The sequence below is a fragment of the Lichenostomus cassidix genome, chromosome 8, assembly GCF_008360975.1.
Source record: "Lichenostomus cassidix isolate B80296 chromosome 8, HeHo_3.0, whole genome shotgun sequence".
Classification (NCBI taxonomy): Eukaryota; Metazoa; Chordata; class Aves; order Passeriformes; family Meliphagidae; genus Lichenostomus; species Lichenostomus cassidix.
The window spans coordinates 6,744,504-6,766,193 of NC_139489.1; the positions used below are offsets into that span (position 1 = coordinate 6,744,504).

General features: G+C 41.3%; 1 protein-coding gene across 2 annotated transcripts in view; it reads left to right on the forward strand.

The window, feature by feature from the left end:
• The window catches only part of BEND5 (BEN domain containing 5), an 860,026-nt gene that overhangs the window by 452,144 nt on the left and 386,192 nt on the right, over nt 1-21,690 (forward strand). For both annotated transcript variants that reach the window (XM_085067639.1, XM_085067643.1), the window contains exon 6: nt 7,336-7,375. In XM_085067639.1, coding sequence (XP_084923765.1) covers nt 7,336-7,375 — 40 coding nt within the window. The remainder of the gene's footprint in view (nt 1-7,335; nt 7,376-21,690) is intronic.

The following is a 21,690-nucleotide window of genomic DNA, read 5'->3' on the forward strand; positions in this document are numbered from 1 at the left end:
GAACTTCCAAAGTTCATAATTGCTTTCCCAAATGCTGCTCCTTTCCTTTGTAAAACTTTATGTTAGGCAGGAATCACAACTGTAGGATGGCAAGGCAGTGCCAAGAGGGATCTGTGTCATGGATAGATTTTGGTTGTTAATGGCACTGTGTGGGGTCTGTACAGTTTTCCCTTCCCTTGTTTACTCTATTTTTCAAAATAAATAAATTTTAAAGAGTTTATTAGCTCCTGCTGCTTACTATGTACTTTAAAACATAATCCGTTGTTTGTGGCATTACAATAATCTCTATAGGCATTAAGTAATTGATGTCACAAGCACAGGATTATAACCACAGCTCTGCAATTTACATAGTAATACAAGAAACTGTGAAAAACCTGCGTGGTACTGTGTTACCAAAACAAACCCCTCAGAGTGCTGAGTTAAAGGGTGGATTGAGTAGATCCTGAACCCTTGCTGTGTAAGTACATTTAAAACATGGACAAGCCACTTTTTTTTTTTTTTTTAGTGCGGCTAAAAATGCTTGATCCCAATCTGGTTGTGGGGCCAGACCATGGAGAAATGGACCTCTCCTCTTCATTTCTTGCAGGCCCAGAGCTTTTGGGAAGAGCACAGCAAACCTATTGGCTTCATCACCCCTTGTCTTCCCTCAGTCGAGAGGCTTCTGTTGTCATAATGTTCTTGGCCAAGTTAAGGACAAGGTCGTTCCAAAGCAGTTCATATCCTCCCTTTCTTTCCAGAGATGAGATAACCTTAACAACTTTTTGTTGTGGTTGTAAACATTTATAATGAACAGAAAGACTTTTTTTTTTTTTTATTCCCAGTGCTTCACTAAGAATCTGGTTACTGCTTAGGAGTGCTGCATATGTAAATAAGGCAACCTATAGATGAAGCACCAGTAGATGTCACTCAAGAATGTGTGGGTGAGACCATGAATTTGTGGGGACATTAACCCCATTGTCAGTGGACTCACTATGCTGCCACTGAGGGAGCTCATCCTGCCATGGCTTGAGCAATGATCTTCTGCTTTTGGTAGGAATCAGATCACCAAGGGGCTGCAACTTCCTACAGCCATAAGCACTACTGCGTGTCTGTATGAGTGTCTAAAAAATGGCTTTTCCAGCTTTTCTTAACCTTTGTTGTGTTGATGTTCATTCTAAATAGCTTTGGATTCACATTGTGTGTGAATCTTTTTCTGAGCCAAATAGTTCAAGGGGGAAGAAGGAGAGCTCTCAGCTACTTGTTTGCCAGTGCTTTGGGAAAATATTAAGGTACCATACATTATTGGTTTTGGGAAAGAATTAGGCAAGTGTTAAGGATGAGAATATGTGCACTGGAAGAATAAGTAAAGAAACTTAAAGGTTTGGCACTCTCTTGCATTATTTGGGCTTGGTTTTGATTCTAAACCAGAATTGAGTTACCACATATTGCAGTGATCAAATATCTGCAGAGGTCACTGTCAAAATGGTTTAAAATGCTCATTATGGTTCTTAGCATGAGTGATAACATATCCCAAACCGCTTTATAAATGTTCTTCCACACCTATATTATCAATAATTGATTCCACAGAGTAGGCTACAGCAGATGCAATTTGCTAAAATCCCAGTCAAGTGTCAACAAGCTGACTGGTTCATTTTATCATAATACCAGGAAACTTTAGCAGCTAATCATAAAGGAAGTACAAAATGTGAGATCTCGTTTCATTATATGAACAAAAGCCTGTGATTTCGGGATAGAAAGAAAAGATTAATGCTCAGCATAATGTGGTTAAAAAAAAAGCAGATTTCAATCATCAAATTATCCATTTTTACAGGATTTGAATTGGTAGCTTATTGGGATCATTGCTTAAATCAGGAGTTTCTCTTTGGAGGTAACTCTTGCACTCTAAAGGGAGGGAGGTACCAGTAGTGAAACTTGCATTTGAGGAACTAGGCAGATGTGAAATGCTCACTTTTTTTCCAACACCTTCCTTTATCTAAGCCTTCCTTAGAAAATTTATCCAGATGTTGATCAGCCCTGAATATTTCTTAAACTGTCCAACAGCAGGTGGCAACAAGGAAGGATGAGATACAGCCTTTAACCTCTCCCTCCTGCTGCAAATCCCTCCAGTGCAAAACCATGGTGGTGCCTGTGGGCAGCTGCATTGTGCCACCCAGCTGTGCCAAGCTGCACACTTGGGATCTCCTTGATCCTTTCCTGAATTCCTGGGTTCTTTCATTCCATAATGTGAGAGGACAGCTTTCCAAAGCATTGACAGCACAGTGTGGCAATAATAAAGGCCACAGAAATGTGAAATGCACCCTTCAGTACATCCTCAGCTTTATTTTGTGATAAGATTCACTGGTTTCAATTACTCTTGTGTCACCACAGTTTATAGAAAAGAAACAGTAGTTTTGAAGTCAAAAAGAAAAGGCACTATTAGTGACAACTTGTGGCAAAGTTTCCAGGAAAAAAAATATGTTCATGCACTTCATTTCAATCTGAAACCCTCTGCACAGTAAATTGAAGGTGGTAAGGGACAGACATGCTCAAAACACACTCAGATTAGGGGGGAGAAATCAATAGCAGAGACCAGGCTGGGCAAAATACATTTTGGAAGACAAAGTCCTTGTAGGATCTCAGAGAATCAATTCCAGCTTCCTGGAATTCACAGTGAGTGCACTGTGGCAGGAGCTGCTAGTGAGTGGGCAGCCTGGTTATATGGAGACTCAGAGCAAGGCAGGAAGAGATGGCCTTGCTGTTTAGAAAAACCTCTGCTGATTCCTGGGATGTGGGTGGCTGGGAAGCTGCAGAAGCTTCCAGCCTGGTGGTGCAATAGATCCCTGAATGGCTGCTGCCACCTCCATCCCCACTTACCTGCACTGCTGGGTGTTGGGGATGATGTTCTGGGACAGAAGGCAGGGATAAGGATATTTTTTGGATCATGGCTGGAGGAGGAGTAGGAAGATGACTTTATAATTGCTTTTTTATCACACTTTCTGACTATATTGACTTTATACTTGACACAGCTTTGGCTGGCAAGTCAGGCCCAGATACATTCAGAATTAGATATGACGAGGCTCATTCTTACATGAGAAGAAAATCATCGGTTGCTACAGAAACAGCTCCATATCAGTCTCGTGGGGCATCTTTGCATCTGGCTTTTTTTCCTTCTCTTTTGCTAATCTGCAGATAAGAGTCAAAGCAAGTGCAGCACATCCCACATCTATATAAAAGGTTGGAGGAACTCTGCAGAGAGCAACGTGTGAAAGAACATCTCATAGATAAGCTAAACTTAAATGAATGAGTTAATTTACAGTCCCCCTGCAATTTTTTTTTCCTAGTTTTGCAACTCTTGCTAAGTTAATTGAGGTGAAAATTAAATGACACCAGTCAGCAAATATTTTAAAGACCTCCCAAACCAAGGAAGAGAAGGAGGTGTTTAGAAAAGGAGCTACTAAGAAACAGGAAAAAAACTGAGGGGTGAGTTAGAATCTGTGTTGAGAAAATTGCATCTTGCAATGGAATAATAATCCAGACTCTCAGGCAAGTTGTTTAACTTGATAAATTAAGGAATTAGTTAAAAGTAAGTGTATATGATGGGTGAGCAGGGACCATTCTGCACACTTCAGACCAGCTCACCAGCGACGTTCTTCAACTGGTTTTCTAAAACGTAATGAATTCTTGATGCTTGGTAGATTAATATTTATTGAGTGAATCAATGCTTAATTTATTAAAAAATTGCCTTCCTTGTATTTTAATATGATTTATTACTCATCAGTGCTTATTGCATTAATTAAAGATTGTGTTAATTTTGTGGAAGCGAGCGCGATCTGCCGCAGCTTTGCTCCGAGCCCTGGCGCACTGTAGGGATTGTGCCTCTGGGTAGTGCCAGCCATGGAAACTGCTCCAGGTGGGAAGCAGAATGAATCACCAGTGGCCTCTTGCTGCCCTTGGGATCTCAGGCAGCCAGCAGAGTGGAAAAGAGGATGCTGCCCCTTAAGGGCAGGACAGCATTACAGCAATAGCGATCCCGCGATGATACAGGGAATATTTCTGTTTGCCTCTTATAAATTGCGGCTGATGCTGTGGGAATCATTTCAGTGCTCCTCACGGAATGCCTTTTTGTCAACGTAGGTGAAATCCAGCCTCAGAGACATGGGGAGCTGTCACTACTTTCCCCACCATTGCATTGCATTTCAGTGCTCAGATTCTAAGAAATCCTTGGGACAGTAGGTTGCCTGAAGATTGGGATGGTCCCAAGCATCTCAGCAGGGGCAGGTGTTTGAGAAGTGGAAAATTCCTAAAGGCAGAACAAAAAAAAGCCAGACATCTTGTGAGCTGAGTCTTTCAAGAAATCTGTCAAAACAGGGAGAGGGTGATCATGCTGGAGGGGGGCCACAGCTGCAATTTGCATCTTTCAGCACTGAAGAAAGAAGCAAATATATAAAGCCCCACAGCCACGGTTCTTCTGATGAAATTATTTTATTAATGGGTGTGACATTTGTAATGTCTCTCTCTTTAAATTCAAATACTGCTGTTTTTATAGCTACCCATAAGTGAGTCTGTCTGGGTTTTTTTAATGTTTTTTAAATCCATCTAGTTACTAGGCTGCTTGCATCCAGCTGAGCCCTGGAAACGGCAGAGAGCTAGCCCTGAGATCTGAGAGCAGGCTGGAATTTCCGGAAAGTGATTGCGTCCATAATTAGGGCATTTTTGCATGTTTAAATGCACGATTCTGGAATGCACTTTGCTGTTTGCTTCTCTGCAGGGCTGGGGTGAGTGTACACAAACTTCCCTTGAGGAGCTAAATCAGAGAAACCTCTTCAAGGTCCAATGAAGGTCAGAGCAGAGAATTTTTTTCCTCCCTCTGTCACCAGGCAGGCAGGAACCACTGAGCTCCAGTCTGGAGCACTTGGGTGGAGTCAGTGCCAAGAACCTGGTGGCATTTCAAATCCCTTGCAGCAGTTAGGTGTTAGATGCAAAAGATCAGTGCTGCTCCACTTGAAGTCTGAGAAATAACTTCAGCCCAAAGTTCAACATATACACAAAGATTTTCTGGATCTGGAGTTAATTTGTTTTTTCCAAGGTCAGCTTGGAGGCAGAATTCAAGCTGGAAAAAATGTTACAAACGGAACATTTGACTTGTAATAATTTCATTTTATTTCCCATTTGTTTAACCTGTCCTATATGCTTTTGTTTTCCTGACGTATCAAGCTAAGCTATTTTGATTTTTATTTAATGTTTATTTTTACCCCATTTAATAACTCAAGTCAGGACCAGGGGTCAGTCGGGCTGCATGCCTTTCTCTCTATTCCATATCTTTACATTTTCCAACTTCCTTTGATGCAGGATATTTATATTCCACCTTTTTTCCTAGTAGAGAGGCTTTCACGGAGTATAGGCTTTGGATATATATTTTCTGCTCTAGCTGTTCATTAGATATACAGCATTTGGAGTTCCAGTTGTGCAGAGAAATGTAAGCAAAGCTTTTGGCCCAGTGGGGGCTAAGCTCTGGCATTTCACAGCTTTGTACATATGAATCAGGATTAAGGTGCAAGATCTATATAAAATTTAGCTCATTAGGAGACGTTTCGTCTCACAGCTCCCACTGGGAAGGTGAGTCCTGTGCTTACACAGAACTTCTTACTCTGCTTTGCTGCTCCCTGGGCAAGGAGGGGGTGAGCAGGTAACACAAGGCAGCAGCAGGGCATTCTGCTCCCTTTTACCCTGGCGCACCTGGAAAAAGTTTTGGCATGCACTGGCCTCAGTATTTTAAACTAAAGCAAATGTGCTCCAGCACACTGCTAAGGTCGTGCTCGGAATGACTGAGCAGAGTTAAGAGAACAAGGAGTACCTCTGGAAAAAGACACATAGCAGCTTTCTCTCAAATATGATTTGTGTTGTGCCAGAGGTGAGGTATCAAAAGGCAGAAGGGTTTCAGAAAATGTGGTTTTTTTCCAGCCTGACACCCCACTTGGCTTCCCAGCAGGCCAAATTTGCTGTTGTACCCAACACAGCTCAAGTGTATTCAGTGGATGACCAGCTGTGTCCAGGCACTTCAGCCAGTGAAGCTTTACTACATAGAAATGATGGGTTTGGAAAGGAGTTTCATCCATCATGATTTCCAAGGAAGAGCACTCAGGGTAGGGAATACCAAGTCAATGTTTCCTCCTCAAGGACTTTCAGCTGTCACACAGGGAATACAGTGAGTGCAGTGATGAGAATTAGATTAGAAGAAGATCAATAGGGCTGACAATAAATGAAAGTAACACAGACATTATTGAGCAAATTAGGAGAGAGAAATTAAACTGGACAGTATAATCTTCAATACCTGCTAGACACACTGATGTTGGGCAAAGTTAGGGAGAAGACAGTAAGTTAGAAAGTGCTGTGATGAAGGGACAGTAACAGTCTGTGTGAGATGGGGAAAGCCCTGCTTGTGATGGAAAGCTCTCAGCCCACAGAAAAGTGGAAAAAGATGATGATGGTCCAGGAGCACATGGATTTCAGTGGCAGACTATGGAGGTGCAATGGTGGAGAGATCACCTGAGACTGGGAACATGGAGTAGGCAGCAGAGCTGGCTGCATGTTACAGGAAAAGGGAACCTCAGATGCACCCCACCCTCAAAAGGCTTTGGTGGGATAATTTATTCCAGGCCAAAGGTGTTCCTGTCCTTCTCATAGTATGGTTTGATTTGCCCTTTGAAGGTGTGCAGCCCTTCCAGAAACCAGTCTTCTATGTAAATTTGATTATTTGCCATAATAACTCCCTGTACTTTGCTCTCTGTACACACACCCAGTGATGATCAAGTCTGGCAAGCTTTTGGGGTGAGGGATATCTGGTGGCAACCATGGGCTGACTGTGCTCAGCATGAAAAGAAGCTTCCCTTTTATCATTCTTGAGTTTGTCTAGATCCTCTTACATGTCTTTGAAAGGTTCACCCCAAGGCAATATAATTGTGTTTGATCACATACAGGCATTGAGTCAGTGATTGATATGAATAAAGAACTTGGAGTTGCTTGTCCTGGTTCCATGTCTTCTTCCCTGTGGAATCAGAAATCACTTTTATAAATATATCAGTCCATCTGTGCTTCCAGCTATCCATTTCAAGTATATGTTCCAAAAAAGAAATAGTAACACTTTTATAAGCGCAAATAAAAACACATTAAAAGGACTAAAGAAGGGTTTTTTCTTCCTCATAAAGTACATGTGGATCCCTTCCAAAAGAGTTACTGTGAGCCATGTAACTTGTAATTAATTCTGCTATAAATGTCAGAACACTTACTTTGCAGGTCTAAGCTGACCCACTAAAATTAGTCCCCTTTTAACAATTCCTTTTATAATTTGTTTTTCAGCAAAAACGGCGGCTTGACCTCCTGACAATAACCAGCCCTGGTAAGTGAGCTCTGCTGCACTGCTCTCCACTCTTTTCTTAAAGAGATGGTTGTCTAAATGTGTTTTTTCCCCCGTCTCTGACATGCAAAATGAAAAACACTGTTCCCCAGAAAATCTTTCACCTAATAACAAGTGACAGCTATATTGTGCTTGGCAAAGCCCCGGGCAGTTATCCCTTCACAGAGCTGCCTCTTCAGACCTTTACTCTATGAATTGGAGTGCTGATATTTCTTTAAGCCTCCTGGGGTTACAGTTAGTGGTATATCTGCAGGGCAGATGCCCTCAAATTCACCAAGTGTGTTCAAGTATCACAGAAATGCAAGCTTGACTTTCCTTGGTGGCAAAAAGGAGCAGTTTGGGGAGCTGGGAGATGGTGGCACTCTATGGTGTGGTGGGAGAAATGAGTTCCAGGTTCAGGGCTGAGAACCCCAAAGTGGGTCAGAAAATATTTAGGTAGAGTTAAAATGCTTTAAACTATCTGCTTCATGATGGCTTTTGTCATTTGGCTGCCGAGGAGATAAATCAGAATATGTTCTATTGGGGAAGTGTGGGGCTTTTTGGCAAGAGTGAGTTTTGAAGGTCTCAGCAGCATGGTTGAAATGCAGGTTGGGTCAGTTGTGCTCCTCTGTGATCTCAGCTTTTAATTTATTTCTATTTGCCTGGCTCACTTTCTTTCCACTAGCTGCCACAGAGGTTTGCTGCCCACCAGTTCCAGATACCCTGCTCAAGGAGTGCCACATTTTGGTTAACTTTGCTCATTTTTCAGATGTGTGTATGAATTAAGCTTTCAGGCTGGCTTTAACTGGGACTAATGAATTCTGGCCTTAACTGGTAATAATGTGTTAGAGGAGTGAACAGGTGTTATGGGAAGTGAACAAAATGTGACACACATTTGCTTGGATAACAATTTCGCATCAATAATCGTTCTGACACTCTAAATGTAGATATAATCTATGACATGGTTTCTCCTTCACTAACCTTGTTAAAATAATAAGAACTAAAATAAGGAGGAGGAACACTTTGTTGGGACAGATGTTTGAGGCTATTGGCAATTGCATCACATTTTTGCATGTTCACTTTTCATGCAGTTTGCAATTATGTTAATGTATGCTCAGGGCACTTGCTGATAAAAGCAACAATACAGTGTGATACAGCCATTGTCACTGTTCTAACTGTAACTTCAAGGACAAACATGGCACATTCTTCATTTTCCATATCTTCAGCATTCCCTGTTTCTGGAGGAAAATAAAAAAAAAGATCTCTGAAGGTCTTAATCACAGAAAACACTCAGATCTTGCATAAGGGCACCAAAGTCCACAGATACTTTTTCAATCAGAGAAAAAGAGGGTTGGGGAACCAGAATGACTTCATATGAGAATTTTCTATAAAACAAATTTATGATACCTTCCTCACAATTTCAGATACAGTATTCACTGTGAAAGGGTTGATTGGGTTGAGTTTGTGCATGGATGTGATCACAGTAAGTAGCTGTACCTTCAGATCTCTGTTTAATAAAGCAATCTACTAAATGAACACAGCAATTAATTGGAAGGATCTTCAATAACTGTGTAGGTAGGCATACTGCACTAAAAGGGGGGGAAGCTTTCTATGTGTATTTTTTTTATGAAATGCATGTTTTACCCTTTGATATTTAACCAGAAATCTACCATAACTGGATGCAAAGGAAAAAAACATAATACTTGTTCATGATTACATAATAAAGTGCCTAAAGTTTTGCTTTCAACAGAAGCATTTTCAAAAGAAGCTTGGTGCTGGATCAGGCCAAACTTACCAAAGAGCCTAAAGCTGAGATTTTTCAAAGGGGTTGAAAAAGTTAGGCACTCAATTCCTAGCAGGATTGGAAAATGTCAGCCTGTGGATTAAAGGGTCTAGTTTCAGCCCTACAAATACAAAAATAAAATAAAATAAATCATAGCCTTGGGGCTTTTATCTGTCTTTGGAGACTGCTACTTTAAAATATTTAATTCTTTGAGTCCTAGCTCTAAGATCTGACACTGACAGTCTGCTTTTACAAAGTCGTGATATCGGTTATGATGGCTGAGATCAGCCATAATCACTGTCAACCCTTAATTTACTGATTCAAATGAGGGGCTGAGCTGTTTAGTTGCACCTGCCAATCCTCTGGGAGTTGTTTCTGTTCTCCACCTTGCCGCAGGCAGGCAGCCTTTGCTTCTGGCAGAGGTCACACAGCTTTAGTCAAGAATTTTGAAAGTCCTCTGTGTCCCACAAGGGGTGTCAGCCACCAAAACCCTACTGCTTAATTGTGAGAGTAGACAAAGGGCTTCAAAAGCAAAGGTGACCTCTGTGATTTGCACCTCTGTCGTGATGAATATCTGCTCTCTGTCTTGTGTGTGTGTGAAGCTCTTGAAGAGGTTTCTCTACCTTTAGTCAAGAATTGATGGTGATCCCTTGCAGGTAGTACAGCAGCTGTTCTCCATGTGCCACTGAAACAATTTCCAAAAACTGATCAGCCAATTAGTGGGATTAATTGTAAGGTAAAATAATGCCATTAATGTAAATCAGGTGTTGTTGAGACACAGGTAGCAAAGCATTCAAAAGAGAGTTTGTGGGGACAGAGAAACCTCAATGTTTCCTTGTGGCAGTCACACTGCTCCCTATGGCTGTGGCTGTTGCATGATTCCCCAGGAATCACTGAAGGGTCAGAGTTTGTGGCTTTTTCTTGTTCCCTGAACCTTCCTCCTGCCCATGCTGTTCTGAACCCACACTGAGGGTGACCCATCACTGCCTCTTGCCTGCTCCACACGACTTCCAACCCCCAAGCAATGTGTGCACAGCTTCCTGAAACCTGGCTGAACAGGTTCTGGGCTTAAGAGCACATCTGCATGTTAAACTGAACAAGTATAGACCATTAATCTATACCATGGACTGACTGAGAGAAGCCTGGGCAAAAATGGAAAAAAAAAAAAAAAAGCCAGGAAAAAATACAGATGGCTGGAGCTACAGCTCCAACTGCAAGGTTTCTATGCAACATGCAGGGCTCACCTCTTCCAGCACCCTAATAAAGCAGCCATGGAAAGCTCCACACTGTGCCCCAAACTGGAGGAAGTCTTTGCTTTGCTGTGGAGCTCCAGAAACAGCCAGACACAAATGATGCATAAGCTGGGAGCAAGCCAGACTCCCTCGTGCTCAGATATATTCCTTTGAAGTAACTGACACCCCTGTAAAATGTGGAGGGGAGTTCACTGCTCTGCCTTGCTGCGGAGTAGCTGGAGGAATGTTAAGTTAAATTTATCAGTGCTCTCGCCACACTCCTTTCTTCTTGCCCCTTGACATGTGAGGTACAATTAGAGTGCAGCTGTACAGTTCAGGGTGCCTGAGTCAGAGCTGATGTGCGCAGTGGGGTGGGGGAAGGATGTTAAAAATTCATTAGGAGCTGGCAGGGATATGCTGGCAGGGAGTGGGGCATAATGAGATTTAAGTTTTGGTAATTTAAATTTTCTTTAAACCTAGCTTTACCTCTGAATTGGATCCAAAACATTTCCTCAACGCTATTCTAGTTGTCTTTGAGTTTTAGGAGCAAAGCTTCAGGTAGTTTAATTTGGCCTTGCTGCACAAAGGAGGTGAGGATCTGCCCTTCATTTCTGTGTGATCATGTCCTAGGAGCACTTTGAACACACACATGCAATCACATCACATTTTGTGGTAACCACTCAATAGCTGCAAATAAGATACCCCTGTTTCCATAGCTTTTCCATGGAGACACAGCTTTTTGCATCTCCTGTGTTTATGATAATAACACAGCTTCCCAGTTTCTCTTCTCAGTAAGGTAAGTTCCTCTCCCACTGAAGTATTTTTTAATTATTGATACCATAAATGGAAGTGTGTTGGAAACTATTGGCTTTGAAAATAGCTAACATGTGATATTATCCAAGAACCATCAGGAAAATTCTTTTGAAATTCTCTTTGATTCAGCCATCCTCAGGGCTTTATCCTTCTGTACCAGTCTCTCTACTGCCAATTTAAAATAACATTCTCTTGAAATCAGTGCAATGTCAGGAGAAATTCATCAGCACTGTAGGTGCATGTTTCCCAGATGTATATAAACCCACTACATTTGGCAGCAGTAAATTGATTGCATTTAAAAAACCTGGGGTAGTTGAATATTCCATAGTGTCCAGCTTGGCTACAGCATGGAATATAAAGTAATTTTTTTAAGTTTCTTTCAGCTCTGTTTTAGGTGGAAAAAAGTAAGTGCTGACTCCATAATTCCTGCCTGTTGATTTACTCAGATTTTCCTAATATGTAAACCACCTCAGAGGTTTACATGGAGGGACAGAGTAAAATAATCCCAATCTCCACTGAGATTTGATCAGAAATGTTAATGACTCGTGCATTCTTCCTCCTACTATTCAAGCTCTTACAGATTTGAACAGGGGAAAAAGCTTGATTTTAAAAGTATTTATCAGTCTGATCTATGTGGTGAAATATTCTCCCCCCTTTAATATCATCAGTGCTGCATGCTCTAAAAATGTCTCCATTTCATTAATTTGTGATATACTGCTACCCTGAATTCTTTTAAGGTGGCTTTAGCTTCTGCCATACATATTTTACTGCTTTAAATTATAGATATAGGACTGTTGCCTAGTTAATTTCCTCTGGTTAGGAAAATATATTTCTGCTCTCCTGGCATTGCATAAAGTGATATGTGGGATTTGCTATATTTTTTAGCTGATTAAGTTTTGCATTCCTACATATTACTGCTTATGAGACCTCAAGTAAAAGTACGTAAAGGAAGGAGAAGTTTTAAAGTATATTTCAAAGTTTCATTTAACTATAAATTCCACCTCTAAGCCCTGCTACAAGACTTTTCCATTACCTTCCTGGATAGTCTGGCTATCAACTTCTTTCTAATTGAAGCATGAAAATAATATGAACTCGAAGTCATGAAGCTATAAGACAGGTATTAGTAAAAATGATACTGACTAATAAAATGTGACAGAAAGTTGTTTGCTGCTAAAACTCGGGAGCATTTTTTTTGCAAGTCCTTATTAATTAATAGCACATTGATTTTGGTCTAAGTATGTGTCAAAGGATGGTGTTGAAGTTTTTAAACAGCCTAACATGACTACTTTTCATATTTGTCAGTGAAGATTCACATGCTGTTTTACTTGCAAAAGTGGTGGGGAAAAGAAATTAGAATTCCAGTAATAATTGAGTGTTTTAATGCTCAGTGAATTATTTCCCATATCACTAAGACACTGGGTATTAATCCAGCCATTTGCCCACAATAATATGAGATAACTGGAGGAGTCACAACCGTGTTGCTCAGCAAGGCAATAAACCCCAAACGGTTTGAACGCACACTACAAGAATTTCCCTACCATAAAAATAAAATAGAAATGCTAAAATCTCAGCTCAAAGTGAAATCCCCAAGTTGTCTGTCTCAGCTGAACTGTAAAGCTACAGGAGGAAGTTTTTTCCAGACTTGATGAAACTTCAGCAAGATGATATATCAACAGAGAGCAGAGAAAAAACATTGACTCTCTTTCCTTTTTTTTGTGCCATTAGGTTGGCTTCAGCTGTCCTGAAGCTAATTAGGAAATTTTACTATATCCAATTTCTCATCTTTACAGTATCTGAAGAGCTGTAAGAATTTCCATTAGCTGTGATAAGGAGAAGTAATATTGTTGCTTGTAATTACTCATTCATGCAGATCAGTACCTTCCTAATTCTTAGTTATACCTCTCCATTTGCCAGAATAATAATTGCAGAGATGCCTCCTACTCACTGAGCGGTGTTGCTGTTCCCACTGTCTCTTCCCTTCCCTCACAACTTGTCCCAAGAGAATAACTCCTCCCTGATCTTTCTGCCTGTCCCCTGACCTGTGTCCCCAAACATCACCCATTTCCATCTCAAATATCCCAGCTTTGAGTTCTACATTTTTGATCCAATAATGAAACCAGAACTTTATCCCTGTTTGGTTGTAAAATGTTTACTTTTAGTAAGGCTGCTTCATCCCCACCTTTGCATTTTAAGAAGTGACCTTTTTTTGGATACATGCAGAAGAAGTGATATTTGCGAAGTCAAAATAAGACTGCAGAGAAGATATTCTAAAGGCTAATCCATTACTTTTGAAGAAAAATATCAAGCTTTTCCACAATCCCTTATTATTATTCTGGGTCACCATGGTGTTTCCATGCACCTTGGCATGTCCCTTTAATTGGATCCTTACATAGGAAGGTCCGGCACAGTTGCATTGAAAGCTGACATTTCTAACTAACTGACCTTTTCAGGCCCAGTGACACTCCTATAATGATTATCCTCTAGCATTGTTTGGACACAATACCACATACTTCACAGCACATAAAGAATATGTTCTTTGAGAACTATTCAAAACGCCCAATCTCGAGTTAGCAAAATGAGAAAATTGGGTGCAAACATTCATCAGAGTGTTATTGTGCAGGTATCGATTTGAATGCCCTTTCATTTCTCTGGGAAAAAGTGTTGTATTATGGAGCTCTAAATTAACTTCTGTTCTGTTTTTTTTTTTTCCCCAGTAAGTATAAAAAGGTCAAATTCATTCATAAGGCTGAATAGATTTGCAGGATATAAGCAATAAGATAGCAATCAACCTTCAAATAACCTTTAAAGAGACAGTATCTTTTCTTATGAACAGTAATTGATCTGCTCATTAAGTCACTGGGTACTCTTTGGGGCTCACCTGGGCAAAAATGTGTGAGACCTGTGATGAGAGGATGTCAGCTGCAGCAAAACAGGAACAAATCCTGGTGTGGAAATCTAAATATTTTACAGGTGTTGAGGGGTGTAAAGTTGATGAGAGGATTGATACAGCAATGGGAATTCCTTGACTCGACTGTTATGAGGGTGAGTGAAAAAGACATAGAAAAGGCCTTGAAGTGTGAATTTGGTATTTGTGAGGATGACAATCACAGCATGTTCATAGCTGCCTGAACCCTGGATACATCTGCAATTTCCCTTTTGGATTTAGTGGCTGAGGTGGGAGGATGACCACTGCCTCTGGTCAGCCTGTGTGTAGGAGCTGCACATATAGGGGAACCTCTGCTACTCATGGCACAGAGCTGGGCATTGTTCTGTTCAATTCAGTCAGATTGTCATATAATGGCTTTCTTTGCATCATGAGAGCTGTGGGGATGTGTGAGGGTTAATCATCTCTGCCTGCACAGACATAACACCTGAGCCCAGGTTCTTGCAGCCCTGACTCCCTGGCTGCTGCCTCCTGTCACCTCCAGTCCTAGGCTGTGGCTCTGCAGCTCCTCTTGTGTAAGCAGGAGCTGCTGAAGGGCTGCTGGAAATCCCTTCAAGGGAACAGTACTTAGCTAGAGACTCACTCAGGACCAGGATTGCCAATTTGAGATAGCAATCAGAAGATTAGTGTTCTGACCATGTCCATATTTCATTTCTGCATGTAAATCCGCGTTATGTTTTTAGTGTTATTTATATGAATTGCACACAGGCTGAGGACTATCTGTGCATAATTGATTACAATGAGTTGTCTTGGTTCTTATCTTTGATCAGAATTTTCAGCAGCAGCAAGTATCCCAGGTGACGAGGCTTTTCATGCTGTAAATGTTTGCACACAATGCTTTCTGCTTTACTTCACAATGTGCAGAATGAGCATCTCCCTCATTTGGAGGAACTGAAAATGAGCAAGTCTGTGCACAGGTGTATTGTGCTCCTCTTTTTGTGTAAGCTCAGGGAAAACTTAAAATAGAAACTTTTTTTTTTCCTCATAAACCCCTTTTTTCTTCAGTATCAGATGTTTTTAGAAAGGATGGAAAGCGTTCTTCCTTTTTAATGAAATTTTAATTTTCAAGGTCACCTGTCACTCTTCACTTAGGCACATTTCTTCTTGCTGAGTGACCTGAACAAGACTAAGTGGAGCTCAGTGTATTAAATATCTAGAAGGCAGCAGAGGATTATACTGATGCTACAAAATGAAACTCAGTGCAGAAATTCCTGAGCCAGCAGAGCCCTGAACAGCAGAGCTTTGCTGCAGACTCACCAGTGTGGGGCCAGGTGCCCTCCAGCCCCATTACCTGGGTGCTGGCCCAGGACAGGGAAGCCCCAGATGATTTTTTTCACTGTCTTTAGGGTGTTGCCACTCCAGTGCAGCTGAATTGCACCTGGACCTGAATCTTAGCTTGTGCTTAGCTTTTAACCTAGCTGGGCACATGCAGCAACTGTGCTTAATTTTTATTTTAGCAGCATCCATGGACCCCAGTCCTCAGGGCTGTCATCCTGCTGGATGCTGTGTGACACCAACCTGCTCCTGAATAGTTGGCAACTTAAGGGGACAAAGGTTGGGGCAGTGGGTGGGAAATGGAAAGAGAATGTGAAAAATAAAATATTATTTTCATGGAATCACGTCTCATTGCTCCCCCTTTTCTCCAGTCTGTGATGTAACAAGAAAATGGCAAAGCAGTGGTGATTATACAGCAACAAGGAGTAGGACTGAGGAAGAGGGGAGCTGGAACTGCACAAAGGGCTTTTGCTAAGCTCATTTGTTTCTAAGGATTGCCAGTGGGCTCATTTTCTCTGTATGCAGAACATTTCTGTTAAAGCAGTCAGCCAAGGTCACAGGGAAACCCACAAGAAAGGATAACCCAGAGCCCTTATTATTATTTTGAGCTTGTAACAAAGGAATTCTCAGTAGAGATTTGAATGGGAAAGGTGTGCTGGTTTTGTGAATTCAGACTGTAAGTGCAGCATAAGCCATGGTGGGAAAGTGACTTGTTCATCACACAGCTCAGTGCAGCACTGGAGTCATTTGAGCTGCTGCTAAATGAGATAACGTGAGGGCTGCTAGGCTGTGGGATCACTGCAGTGTCCTTAAGAAAAGGGTTAAAGGAAGGTGAAATACTGTTCTAACACCACGGGCTGCTCCTGATGTCGCAGGAGGTGTGGTGTCTGCACAAGAGCCTGTGCTGGACTGCAAAGATGCTGTGAGTGCCAGGACAGAGAGCTGCCAGAGGAGCCAGGCAGGGGAGGGGAATGGGCACAGGGCAGAGAGAGATAGGGAGAAAAAAAAAAAAAGCAGCATAAACCAGAGAGCTGCATCTCTGGGACATCTGAATGAAAATGAAAATAACTGTTTTCAAAATACCTAGGAGATTGTGTTATTCTTGATGCTGTATTTTATTACCTGCCCTGTTGCACAGCTGCTTCCCTGGTCCTTATCCTGTGGGGACTACAGGAAGGAAGGAAGGAAGGAAGGAAGGAAGGAAGGAAGGAAGGAAGGAAGGAAGGAAGGAAGGAAGGAAGGAAGGAAGGAAGGAAGGAAGGAAGGAAGGAAGGAAGGAAGGAAGGAAGGAAGGAAGGAAGGAAGGAAGGAAGGAAGGAAGGAAGGAAGGAAGGAAGGAAGGAAGGAAGGAAGGAAGGAAGGAAGGAAGGAAGGAAGGAAGGAAGGAAGGAAGGAAGGAAGGAAGGAAGGAAGGAAGGAAGGAAGGAAGGAAGGAAGGAAGGAAGGAAGGAAGGATTATCTGTAGAGACCCTGATTTTCCTGTCCATCCTCCAGGGAATCTCAGAGTGATGCAAAATTCTGTTGTGTTGCTGCCATCCCCTGTGCTGAACCCAAAAGGAAACTTCACATAGAGCTGCAGCACATTTGCTTTGGGATCTGATCCATAGCACTTAAATTGCACTGATTTGGACCAAACCCCTAATTCTTGTCCAAGGTTGGGCAAACCTGACAGCAAGAGTGACTTCCTGCTGATCCTGGACTGAAGCCCCTCCTTCCAGCAGATGGGCTTGAGTTTTGTTATCCAAGCACTCAAATATCCTTCTATACACTGGAAAACTTTCCTAAATGGCCTTGTTGGGCTCTGGGTTGGACCAGCAGCAGCACAGCCAAGCAAAGCATTCCCACCTCTGGGGACACCTCTGCCTCAGTGCTGCTTTTCCCACTTGTGGCATCCCAAAAACACCTCTGGAAGCAGAGCTGTGCTGTTTGCACCCAGCATGAGCAGGGCTGCCAATAAATACAAACCCTGGACAGGTCAGGCTGTGCTGGGGATGAATTCTCCCCACAGCCCAGGCAGCTCAGCTGTGGCTCTCAGGAATTCACTGCAGGGGTATTACTCTCTTAAGGCTTTGTGTTATAGTTCTGTTTTCTTCACCTTTCACCCCACAATGGATTATGACCATACTTTCTCTTATAACTAAATGCTCTTCTGTCCTTTGACAAAACAGATTTGTGTCTTTTCATAGCTTTCTGTAGAGGGCTAATAATACATGGGAAAGCTTTACTGCCCACAGGAGACTTTGCCTGGCCGTAATAATAAGAAATGCTGTTGAAAAGTCATGATCAATGTTAATTCAGTTATTTTTCATTTTCTCTTTTTTTATAATGAAATCTTCTACTTTATGCATTTTATCCAGTGCTAGCCTATGAATTGCTTGTTGGAGAGAGGGGTCATTGGTTATAAAAATGAGTTCTTGCTGTTTGTCCTCATACGAAAATAACAGCAATATTTTGAAATGATGAATTTAAGGGAGGAAAAAAAAAAGTGGAATCTTGGATGTACAAAAGATGTAAATATTGTTTTCCAGGTTTTATGGTTCCCAGATGCCTCCTCTAATTGCATAGCTAACCCTGAGTTTATTAAGTTATTTTCCAGAGTCAAACTCATTTGTAAACATGTCAGAATAAAAACTAAATTTAAAAAACAAAACCTTTGGATTAGAACTCTGGAGTGATAAACAAACTAATTTAGAATGTATTTGCATGTAATTTACATGTGCCAAAATAGGATTGCATGTGGTTTGTAAATACAGGTCTTGAATCTATTTAACATTACAGAATAGCACAGAAGAAATTAATTGCAGCTTAAAGAAAAAGGTTAAAATAATAAAAAGATGGCTTAAAATGGCCCATGTTTGAATGTGATTCAACGTGCAGAAACTGGTGAGGAGAGATAAGCACGCAGGGAAAGCTGTAAATTCTAGCAGCAACATCTGTAGTAGTTAGAATACTATGTTTTATAGCAATTCCTTACCTCCCCCCACGGACATTACTGTGGCACACAGCATATTTATTATTCACTTTCTGCAAGAGATGTTTTCCTAGCACAGCCTTAAAAATAAAGTCTGTTTCCTTTCTTTTAATGTTCACTTACTCAAGGATGATGTCAGCTCCCATTTGAAGCATCTCATGCAGTTTGACACTTTGGCTGAAGATAACAATTTATAATTATCTGGGTTATTGCAGTGGTACCAAAGGATCCAGCAGCAGGTAAATCCTTTGCTGGTTGGTCTCCATCTGGAAACACCTGAATTCTTCATGTTTTTCCCACCTGAAACACATCATAGAATCATAGAATGGCTTGTGTTGGAAGGGGCAGTAAAAATCATCCTCTTCCACCTCCTTCCAAGCTTTGGGAAGCCTCCTCATTCCCTAGATCAGATTCCCCAGGGCCCCAAAATGACAAAATTCAGGGTGGAGCACGTGGGGCAATCTCTGCCTGCTGTTTCCAAAATATCCAAGCTGGAGGGAAACATCCCCAGTGGAGACCTGAGGCAGAGGGAGTGACAGCAGCCAGGAGAGCTAGCAGGTCTTGCTTTGGCTTCTTGGGCTCTGCTGCTGCTGTCAGTGCTGAAATGTGTTTGTATTCCTGGGATTAAAGCAGCCATGGTTGGAGGGGAGAGGAAACACTCTCTGGATGGAAAGGGATTGAGTAAATGCAAATGTAAGCATTGGGTTTGGTGGTGCTGAATTGCACTGCTGGAGTTATGGGGGAAAGAATGCTTTATTTACTATGAAAAAATATATATATAATGCATGTTTTCAGGCTTGTCTTCAAATGCCAAGGAAGATCCCTTTCTATATTCACAACATAGCAGCCTGGAACTTAAAAGTGGCAGCAGAGTGGCTCTGCAGTCTTTGCTGTAAGAGGGTCTGTAAAGCTGGTCAGTGTTCAATCTCACTTTTTTTCCAGACTTTTCTGAGAATAGGTGGAAATGTAAGGATTTCTCCTCTGAATACTGGGATTTTTTTTTCTTCTCCACTGGCCTAATTTCATATATTCTGTTTAATTTTTAGACAAAGGGAAAGAAAAAAAAAGAGTGGGGAAAACCAGACTTTATGGGATGGAAGGCTGAGTTTTGTGGTGTATTTGCTATTCAGCATTTTGTTCAAGCACCATGGAAGAATTCTATCAAGGAGGACCAGATGTCAGGAAGCTTTCCATACATTTTTCAGGTCATAATACTTCTATGTCAATGCGCAGATAAATGTTTCTAAATATTTCCTTATACTTCTTATCATTTCATCTCTAGAAGAAATTAATTGTAGCTTGAAGAAAAGGGGTTTATTTCCCACTTGGCTATGAGCCATTTGGTATATCTGCTTTAAATGTTCATTATTAATTAGGACATAATCTATTTAAATCTATTTAGCTGTCCATTTCTTCCAAAGAAGGCAGCTGGATGAAACAAGAAACATACATCATTATATAGATGATAAATTAGCCTCTTATCCCAGGAGAAGATATTTCCTCAACACCAAGGTTGAGATGTACCAGGGGCTGGTGTAGAGGAGCCTCCCAGCCTTGGCCACTTGGTGCTGGAGACAGAGAGTGAGGATACCAAGATGGCTTTTATAATTAAATTATTGGTTGTAAAAGGACATCATTCCTGTGACATCCTTTCTACCTGAGTTGCTGCCACTGGTGAATAGATTTAGTGGGAGGCTGAGTGCTTTTAATTTGTATTTGAAAGTGAGGAGCTGGAAAAACAATAGCAGGTGAGAAAAGAAAAGAAATTTCCAACAAGCAATAAAAAGCTTTAGCACATATCCCATGTGAGGCAGATCCCTTACAGGAGCATCAGTGAAGCTGCAGCATTTGTATGTCTTGCAAAATCTGCTGAGTGAATTTGGTGTTTTGGGAGAGTGGAGTTGGGGTATCCTTATAGAAATTAATGACAGAAAATATATCATGGCTCCCTTTATCAACTGAGTCCTGAAGATGAAATGTGAGCCTGGCAATTAGCACCAATAACCAGCTGTGAAAACAACAGTTTCTCTTATTTCTTTTAATTACATTTTTGTTCAAATATTTACGTATTTTATCTCTTATTTATTGCAAACTTTATATCAACAGCAAAGGAGACACTTTGGATTAAATTGTGTATATTTTTGTATTTAGGTCTTTCTTTATTTGCCAAGTTAAATGCAAAACAGAGCCCTTGTTTATATGAACAGTATCTATATGGACTTATCTATATGAACAGTAGAAAAGCTGGGCACTAGATTGCAGAGCTCATCAGTGTAGCTTCAAACCTCCCCCAGCAAACAGCTGAATGACTTTGGAAATCTGCAGCTTTTTCCTGAAACTTTAAATGATACCATTGTGTTACCTGAGGCAGCTTTGTGGTTCACAGATCAGTGGCTGGGAAAGCCAGAACATTTTCTCCTGTGTTTTATCTGTATCCATTGTTCATAGATGATCAGTTCCAGAAAGAAACATCTTGTCCATGGCTGCTATTACCTTCAAAAAATTGCCCCACTGGAGCACAGACACACAGCCCAGCTCAGATGCACGTGCAGATGCTGTAGAGTTACAAAATATGTTTGTGGGAATGACAATAATATGGCTTTTTGAAAAAAAAAAAAAACCATTTTTTTATTGTAACAGAAACTGTTGTGTGCTCTTGTGACACAGAGAAGACAGCCACAATTGAACTTTTGTTCTGTGCAGGACTTGGGCAGGCAGCTCAGGCAGATGGTCCATTTCAGAGGCAGAGCCAGAACACTGGCATAGTCCTGATCTCCTTCAAATGTGCCTGGCAAGAGCAGTGCTCAGCTGGGATGGACTTGCCTTGGCCAGTGAAATCCAGAATCCACTCCCTGCTCAGGGGATTGCATTTCATTAAACAGGAGCTAAAAGCTCCTTAAGATAAATGGATGCTGAGCCCCAAATTTCTGTGCAGTGCTCTTGACCTTAGGAGTTTTCACCCCTCAGGAGTGACATCCCAGAGCTTCTGCAAACATCTGCTCAGAGCACAAATCAGTCAGAAATGCAGAGTGTTTGACATCAGGGAAACTAAAGCAGAAATTAGAGGTAACAATGCACTGCTCACAAAATAGGTGGCAGAGCTAGCAGAGGTACTCGGAAAGACAATGAGGATGATCAGTAAAATGACTTCAGCTGAAAAGAAATCAAGTATAACTGTGATTTTTTTTCTCTCTGTAGGATCTGCCACTAGTGCAAATGGAGCTTGAACTGAGTTTCTAAAGTTTATGGGGTTTTTTTAATAGCTAAAGATGCTGCATCCACTGCTGCATAACTATATTT